This window comes from Miscanthus floridulus, chromosome 12 (genome assembly GCF_019320115.1).
Source record: "Miscanthus floridulus cultivar M001 chromosome 12, ASM1932011v1, whole genome shotgun sequence".
Taxonomy (NCBI): Eukaryota; Viridiplantae; Streptophyta; class Magnoliopsida; order Poales; family Poaceae; genus Miscanthus; species Miscanthus floridulus.
Genome location: NC_089591.1, coordinates 69,378,336 through 69,387,870, shown reverse-complemented (window position 1 = coordinate 69,387,870; position 9,535 = coordinate 69,378,336). Strand labels below are relative to the sequence as shown.

Here is a 9,535-nt window from a genome sequence, read left to right as displayed (position 1 = left end):
TAAAGGTCATTGTTCTTGTATCGGCTAGCCCCACACTGGGGATATTTATCCAGTGACTTGAACGTTTCACCATGAAAAAGTATATAGTGGTTGGGGCATGCATGGATTTTTTCAACCCCCATTGTCAATGGACTTATGACCTTCTTCGCTTGGTATGTGTTGGCGGGAACTGAGTTTGATTATGGCAGCACCCATGATAGGAGATGCAATAGATCATTGAAACTACAGTCTGACCAGTCATACTTAGCCTTTAGGATGAGCAGCTCAAGCACAAAACATAGCAATGTCCAATGTGTTGGACAACCCTTTTCAACACCATACACAGTCTCATTTGATGCTTTTGTCACCCTTTTCAAATTTTCTAGACCTTTCGGGCTATTTAGTAAAATCTCTGGTCCAATGGCTCGAATCATATCCTCCAAATCATCCTCATCCTCGACACATGCTCCACTATCATTATTGGCACCACCTTCGTCGTTACCATCCCAACCACCAGCATCACCACCTTGTTCATTGCCAAACTCGAAATCCATTCATGCATCAAGCTCTGCTGAATATTGGGACAGGGATTCTATGGTTTAATCGTCGTATTCCTCCTCATCCTCGTCGTTAATAATAATCATTTCACCATGATGAATCCACACTGTGTAGTCCTCAACAAATCCTCGCATAATCAAATATGATATGATGATAGTCACATCTGTCTATGCTATACGGTTCTTGCAATCTTTATAGGGGCAAATAATTGTATCCTTATTCTCTTTCAATGTCATTGCATGCTTCTTTGCGGCTTCAATAAATTTATCCACCTCTTCACGGAAACCTGCCTTGAACCTTAACGAACCATTCATCCAAGAGTTCCTGTACTCCATCTTTGACAACAACAACAAAACAAATATTAAAGGAAAATGAAACAAATTAATAATTACTTGAGAATAATTGTATATACTTCAGATATATATGAATATAAATCAAATATAATTACATGAAGCATATAAACACACCATGGTAGAGGAAAATTAATTAATGGCCCATTTATCCATAAATAATTAAAATACATATTTATTGATTACAATAAACAATTTTAAAGACAATAATTAGCAACAATTATACTTTACCCAATATCTTTCATACAAACCCTAGTCCAATTTCATCAAACATAAATTTACAAAAATAAAATTAATAAAAAAAACTAAACCCTAGATCTAGATCCACATGCACATGAAACATCCATAAAACTAACTAATTGTCCACTAAAATCAAGAAACATGGACCAAATAAGGGTATGATCTTGTTCCCCTCCCTAATTTACCTAAGTACAATTAAAACTTAGGTCTAATTTGCTTCATAAGTAGCTTAAGCACCATAGAAGAGAGAGAAAAACAAAACTCTAATTATCACTAACCAACCATTAAAACTTCAAAAAAAGTGTGGAATAGCATTTTATTACCTTTCTACAACCTCTCCACCAAAGGATTTGAGAGCAAAACCTTCCCTCCTTAGTAAAGCAATTTTTGGAAGGTGCTCAAGGCCTCCCCACCTTTCTTTCACGGGTTGGAGTGAGTGACCCGAGGAGGAAGAAGGTGCAGCAGCTATTTTATATGTGGGTCATTTGTAGGGGCGGCTGGTGATTGAGCCGCCCCTACAAATAAGACCCCATTTGTAGGGGCAGCTCGTAACACCAGTGCCACCCCTACTGTTCTATTTGTAGGGGCGGCTGGTGTCTGGGCATCCCGAGCACGCCACTGTAGGGGTGGCTCCATCACCAGCCGCCCCTACAAAAAATTTGAACCGTTACTAAAAATCATTTTTTACGTAGTGGTAGCATCGCCTCTCTGGTAGCTCCCCACTGAGCAGCCGCCGGGCCACCACCGAGTAGGGCCGAGTGGCCGAGCAGCTCCCCATCGAGCAGCCGTCGGGCCGCTACCGAGCAGCCGAGTAGCCGAGCAGCTGCTGGGCCACCATCGAGCAGGGCACCCCTCCACCGAGCAGCCGAGAAGGGTGGATCGAGCAGGTCTTCATGTCTACTCGCTCCATATGGTGGAGGCCGCGATGGCCAGGGTAGTCGCGCCCACCGGGGGCTGGCTACGCCGAGGGCCACGACGGTCGGGGAGCTGCGTCTGCAGGCGGGGAGGGGCGTCGACGTCGGTGGTGGGTGAGCGCTTGCTGGAGGAGCAGCGAACTCACCGAGATCCGGAAAGGGTGTATGAGATTGCAGTAGGAGAGCGACTGGACTGCGTTGCTTGGGCATGACCGGCGGTGACACGAAAGGCGCGGCCAGCGGCAAGGCACGCGCCTGTTCGCTTGTCTGATAAGCTATGGCTGCAAGTACTCTTGGCTGATTTGTTGTGTGAGAAAAATATTGTTCGTTGGCTGAAAAAATATGCTTATAAGCCAAATAAATAGGGCGATGGCTGGCGGCGACCCCAGCACGCAGATGCTCACAAAGAGGATAATGACTATATCTGTAACTAAACCGGTGGCTCACTTTTTCTAAGTAGCAGGAAGAGTACTGAAAAAGGCTATGGGCTTAAGAGCTTTTTTGAGAAATCACCGCACTCTTTTTTACTCTGTTCGGCTAATGGTTTCTGTAGTTGCTGCTGATGTTGATGTTGATTTGTTCTAAGAGAAAAACATGGTTTCATAGCTAAAAAAGTAGTGCTGATTCTAAATGATAAGCTCAAACGAACAAGGCCTAATACACTTGATCAACAAATTACAAATGCCAAAAGACGGTTCTCAAAACCAGACATGCCTGCTTGTATCAAAAGAAATCAAACTCCTAGCTAGAGTGTGAGCATCAACATTTGATTCCTATTCTCATGGACAAAATCAACAAAAATAAAATCATGAGCCTGGTCTAAATCTTCTTCATGATTTGGCCATACGGATCCATATTTCTTCCTTCCAAGCTTATGGTAGCATTGGCACAATCCGATGCCAACCTACTGAAGTTAGCATTAGATCAGCTGCCAAAACAAGTCCTTCTCTGCAGACCATCACCTTGGCAATTTCTAGTTCAGTAATTCCATCAAGGACCACTCCTAAAGCTCCTAAAAAATACTGGCCTAATCCTGAGCTATTGCCACCACGGATGCCCTTCTCATATTTTTAGACATAGCAGCATCTACATTCACCTTCATTCAACCTGCTGGTGGTGGCAACCACCGTGGCCTTCGACTCTGAACTTGTGCCTTTACTGCATGAGTCAACTTTGCCGCTTGAAGTTCAGCAATATATTTGTTGATGAAACTATGTGTCGAAAGTGGGCTCTGGAAAATATTTTCATAAATCACCTTCCTTCTTGCGTACCAAACTGCCCACATAGTCACCAACACCCGTATGAGATCAGCATGTGGCATTGTTTCTATCAAATTCGCCAACCAACCTCTTGAGTTCTCCTCCTACATCTCACTGAGGTGTTCAACGATTTCCTCGCTCTGCAATGCCTATACACACCTCATCATATTACACTCCAGGAAGGAGTGTTTCTAGGAATCAGGAGCCAGGCTATGGGCTTAAGAGCTGCTAGGCATATTTTAGTCCATGAAGTTCCAGGCCCACCGTGATTCATAACGGGAAGAGTACTGAAAAAGGCTATGGTCTTAAGAGCTTTTTTTGAGAAATCACCACACTATTTTTGGCTTTGTTCGGCCGATGGTTTATGTAGTTGCTGCTGATGTTGATGTTGATTTGTTCTGAGAGAAAAACATTATTTCATGGCTAAAAAAGTAGTGATGATTCTGGATGATAAGCTCAAACGAACAAGGCCTAATACACTTGATCAACAAAATTACAAATATCAAAAAGCTGGTTCTAAAAACCAGACATGCCTGCTTGTATCAAAAGAAATCAAACTCCTAGCTAGAGTGTGCAGCATCAACATTTGATTCCTATTCTCATGGACAAAATCAATAAAAATAAAATCATGAGCCTGGTTTGAATCTCCTTCACGATTTGGCCATACGGACCCATATTTCTTCCTTCCAAGCTTCTGGTAGCATTGGCACAATCCGATGCCAACCTACTGAAGTTAACATTAGATCAGCTACCAAAGCAAGTCCTCTGCAGACCATCATCTCGGCAATTTCTAGGTTCAGTAATTCCATCAAGGACCACTCCTGAAGCTCCCAGAAAAATACCAGCCTAATCCCGAGCTATTGCCGCCACTGATGCCCTTCTTATATTCTTAGAGATAGCAGCATCTACATTCACCTTCATTCAACCTGCTGGTTGCGGCAACCACCGTGGCCTTTGACTCTGAACTTGTGCCTTTACTGCATGAGTCGGCTTTGTCGCTTGAAGTTCAGCAATATATTTGTTGATGAAACTATGTGTTGAAAGCGGGCTCTAGAAAATATTTTCATAAATCACCTTCCTTCTTGCGTACCAGACTGCCCACATAGTCACCAACACCCGTATGAGATCAGCATGTGGCATTAGTTTCTATCAAATTCGCCAACCAACCTCTTGAGTTCTCCTCCTGTATCTCACTAAGGTGTTCAATGATTTCCTCGCTCTGCAATGCCTATACACACCTCATCATATTACACTTCAGCAAGGAGTGTTTCTAGGAATCAGGAGCCAGGCTATGGGCTTAAGAGCTGCCAGGCATATTTCAACCCATGAAGTTCCAGGCCCACCACGATTCATAGCGGGAAGAGTACTAAAAAAGGCTATGGTCTTAAGAGCTTTTTTTGAGAAATCACCGCACTCTTTTTTGCTCTGTTCGGCTGATGGTTTCTGTAGTTGCTGCTGATGTTGATGTTGATTTGTTCTGAGAGAAAAACATTGTTTCATGGATAAAAAAGTAGTGCTAATTCCGGATGATAAGCTCAAACGAACAAGGCCTGATACACTTGATCAACAGAATTACAAATGCCAAAAGGCGGTTCTAAAAACCAGACATGTCTACCTGTATCAAAAGAAATCAAACTCCTAGCTAGAGTGTGAGCATCAACATTTGATTCCTATTCTCATGGACAAAATCAACCAAAAAAATCATGAGCCTGGTCTGAATCTCCTTCACAATTTGGCCATACGGACCCATATTTCTTCCTTCCAAGCTTATGGTAGTATTGGCACAATCCGATGCCAACCTACTAAAGTTAACATTAGATCAGCTGCCAAAGCAAGTCCTTCTCTGCAGACCATCACCTTGGCAATTTTTGGTTCAGTAATTCCATCAAGGACCACTCCTGAAGCTCCCAGAAAAATACCGGCCTAATCCCGAGCTATTGCCGTCACTGATGCCCTTCTCATATTCTTAGAGATAGCGGCATCTACATTCACCTTCATTCAACCTGCTGGTGATGGCAACCACCGTGACCTTTGACTCTAAACTTGTGCCTTTACTACATGAGTCGGCTTTGTCGCTTGAAGTTCAACAATATATTTGTTGATGAAACCATGTGTTGAAAGCGGGCTCTGGAAAATATTTTCATAAATCATCTTCCTTCTTGCGTACTTGACTGCCCACATAGTCACCAACACCCGTATGAGATCAGCCATGTGGCATTGTTTCTATCAAATTCGCCAACCAACCTCTTGAGTTCTCCTCCTGTATCTCACTGAGGTGTTCAACGATTTCCTCGCTCTGCAATGCCTATACACACCTCATCATATTACACTCCAGCAAGGAGTGTTTTTAGGAATCAGGAGCCAGGCTATGGGCTTAAGAGCTGCCAAGCATATTTCGGCCCATGAAGTTCTAGGCCCACCGCGATTCACATCGCTAACGGATTGTATCTCCGTGGAGGAACGGCGACGACCCGAGCCGGTTAGGGCACATCAGATTCGCAGCGACAAGTCAGGTCAGATCGCAAGAGCCCCATGGACTTGGACCGGACCCCAAAGTAAAAGCCGAAAGATAGTGGGGCCCAGTTCGGCGTACACCACCCCACACGTCGCCACGTCACCGCCCCCACGTCGTCTCGATGGCACCACCGCGCCGCGTGCTCTGACTCCTGCGCTCGACCTATAATTCTATAAACCCCGCCCACTGGACACGGCCGTTCCAGTTTAGACTCTATACTCCCCGCTTCCCGATTCAAGTCAGCGGTTTTAGGGTTCGAGATCTCGGCAACGCGGAAGCCATGGCGGTGAGCACTGGGTCTCCCCTCTCCTTGCTTTCCTATTGATTACTCGTCTCTTTCGCGAGGTTGTGTGCCGTGCCATTTCCGATCCGGGGGCACCTGCTCGCCGTTTTTTTTTTTTTCGTTTTCGGAGCCGAAGAGCTTGGGGGCAGGTTTTCGACTTGCGGGTTATGCTCCAGTGCTAGCCGCATCTCCCCAGCCTGTCGTAGTAGCAAAGAGACGGGGGAACTGTTGGCAAGAAGCGAAAGGGGGGGGGGGGGGGGGGGGGGGTGACTAGAGCGTGTGTGGAACTGGGAAATTGACATGCGGGATGGTTGTTGGTTATAGTCAAATCTCGTTCATTTCAGTAGACATTGTACCTTGTCAAGTCCAGGAAATGAGGCGTTTGGACTTTGGAGTCATAAATATCTGTTGATGATTTGAAGTGCATGGTCATGTCACTGTTATTATTGCTTGATTTGTCTACCTTGTAGTGTTTAGTTAAAATATCTTGGGCCTATTCTCTGTTTGTCTACTTGCTTGTAATCGAAGATTTAGGGTGTGTGTGTTTGACTTCCCTTTCATTACTTTTTTTTTCTCAATACATTTTAAGAGGTATCAAGAATGCCAGGAAAAAAAAACCTCTGATGAATATCAAGCTTACGTCTGTATACATAGAATTGGTATAGCCCTCTAAGCAAAGTTGCCACAAGTGTGCCTATTACGTTGATATGCAATACAACATTAGTATTTGATTTGTGGGGGGGTGTGATGTGCTATTGATATGTGTTGTCTAGTAAGTGCAGTAGGCGAAGTTTAATGAATGCGACAAAAAAAGAATAATGAATGATACATATTTGTTTCCCCGCCACCCGCAACCCACACACAAGAAACATGTATGCATATGAGAACACGGAAACCTTTTACTGAAGTGCATTTCTTATTTTTAGCAATGGAAATAAAGACCTATATTAGCAGAATCAGAAAAGGGGCATGGTTGATAATGTGCACGGTTGTACCTGGCTATTTTTAGCCATTCAATATAGAGTCGCCGTGAATGCTACCCAAATTATCTTTTGGTTGTGCCCTGTTTAAAATTATCTAAAAATATTGGGACAAAGGCCTCTATTTTATACCTAATTACTCGTACGATATTCGTGAGAAAAAGGGCCCAACTATGCCATGCGTCAACTGTAGCTGACTTGAATGGAATAATTTACTATGAAGATTTTTGCTATGTGTGAAGCAGAGTTCCGTGTTGATGCTGTATATTGTATGAAGAAGTTCATACTTATGTATGCGGTATGCTAGTATGTGTTAACTTAATGCATCTGTGCTAGTATGTAACTGATTTTTTCATTTTATCTTCTTTCTTCTTTCAAAGTATACTAAAGAAATGCCTGTTGGGGTGGATTATTCGCTATGGCGCTATAAATCTACAATACCGCTTATTAGATGTTCATTTTCTGGCATTTAACTTTTGTAGACAAGCACGCTTAGTACCGTGAAGGTGAGCAATGTATCACTGAAAGCAGCACAGCGTGATATAAAGGAATTCTTTTCCTTTTCTGGTGATATTGTGCATGTTGAAATGCAGAGGTTAGTACCATATATATGGTGCCTATTTTTCACCTTGTGCTATGACATGTGTTTAACTATGTAGTGCTATGCAGTGGCGATGAGGTTTCTCAAGTTGCCTACATTACTTTTAAAGACAATCAAGGAGCTGAGATGGCAATGCTTCTCACGGTATTTCTTTTGTCTCATCTGAAAGTTTTGGAGGCCTCAAATTTTTGTGTATTTTCATGGATTGATGATTTGTTAGCTGTATTATCGTGAAAGTATGGTATGCATTTTTTATCGTACTTAATGGGTTAATCATCTGAATTTAATCAATGTGCTATTGTACTGCAATTTGTTGCCATGATATTCTTAAGTTCCAACCAAAGACTGTGTATCCCTCTTTCATTGGTTGTTTCATGTGATATCTTTGCTTGCTCGTTGAATGTTGCCTTTTACATAGCCAAATGTCCCAACTAATTTTTCAACATTGTGTCTACCTTGACCTATTGGCTGTAGCTTGAAAGCCAAGCTGTATTTGATATCAATGAGAACTTTGTTTGCAAATAGACATCAGGCAAATTCTAACATATGCTTTGATTTGTATCAAAGGGGGCCACAATAGTTGATATGGCTGTAATCGTCACGCCAGCCAGTGATTATGAGCTACCATCTTCTGTTTTAGCTGCTCTTGAGGTATGATTAGAGTCATACTATTTACAAATTACAACATGGTATTGCTGTAGTGCTGGACAGCTTTGTAACATTGTTTTCATCTCCAGCCCAAAGACACAAAACCTTCTGCCCTTCAAAAGGCCGAGGACATTGTTGGGACCATGCTGGCAAAGGGATTTATCCTTGGTAGGGATGCACTGGACAAAGCAAAAGCTTTGGATGAGAAGCATCAGCTCACGTCGACTGCCACAGCTAGAGTATCTTCCTTTGACAAGAGAATCGGTCTAAGTGAGAAGATCAGTGTTGGCACTTCAGTTGTAAATGATAAAGTGAAGGAAATGGATCAAAAGTATCAAGTCTCTGAGAAGACAAAGTCAGCACTGGCAGCTGCTGAACAGAGTGTCTCGACTGCTGGATCTGCTATCATGAAGAACAGGTATGTCCTCACTGGAGCAGCATGGGTAACTGGTGCTTTCAGCAAGGTCACCAGTGCAGCCAACGATGTCGGTGCAAAGGCTAAGGAGAAGATAGCAGTTGAGCAGGAGCACAAGAATGCTGAGGCCGGGCCTGCACAATCAAACATCTCAGAGATCCCTGCAACACACAGGGAATTGGACAGCGAATTCACGAAGATACATGTTGCTGAAACCCCTGAAGAAATTCCCATCTCTACGGTGACTGTCCCTGCTGTTACAGATGAGGTGCCCAGCGAGGCCTCTCCACCAGCTGATGTTCCTAAAAAGCCAGAAGCTGCGCAGGGATTGGTATTATAAGTGATAGCGTTTTGCTTCATACATGCATGTAATGTAAATAGTCATGAAATGAGGTAGCCATTGAACTCATTCCGTGATGTTGTGGTTGCCATCTTCAGATTGAAACCTCTTTGAAGGTTGAAAATTATTGGGACCTAAAGGAGTCTGCAATTTGTACCTGGTACGTTTTTATCAATTATTCATTATTACCCACCATTGGGAAAATGAAACTTAATGCTTTTGCAGTTGTGCTGTTCTTAGTCCATCTTTGTTTCCTGGTATAGTAATTGCTTCTGTTTGGGAGATTATTATGGCTGTTAACGAGGGAGCTGAAGTTTCACGGAGGCTGCACATTTGCACTCCTGAAGCAGCAGCGTTTCCTCACGGCGGCTGCACATTTGCGCTCCTGAGTCCTGAGGCTGAGGCTGCAACGTTTCGCTGAAATTTGGCTTATGCTGATGCTTATGCTGATTT

General features: G+C 43.3%; 1 protein-coding gene across 1 annotated transcript; it reads left to right on the top strand.

Annotated features, from left to right (window-relative positions):
- The first annotated feature begins 5,948 nt into the window (after positions 1 to 5,948).
- LOC136496785 (binding partner of ACD11 1-like) lies at positions 5,949 to 9,290 on the top strand. The gene is made up of 5 exons (XM_066492544.1): positions 5,949 to 6,101; positions 7,561 to 7,673; positions 7,748 to 7,823; positions 8,247 to 8,330; positions 8,417 to 9,290. Exons 1-5 carry the CDS (start codon positions 6,096 to 6,098, stop codon positions 9,080 to 9,082), a joined length of 945 nt encoding a protein of 314 aa, XP_066348641.1. The 5' UTR covers positions 5,949 to 6,095; the 3' UTR covers positions 9,083 to 9,290.
- The last annotated feature ends 245 nt before the right edge of the window (positions 9,291 to 9,535 follow it).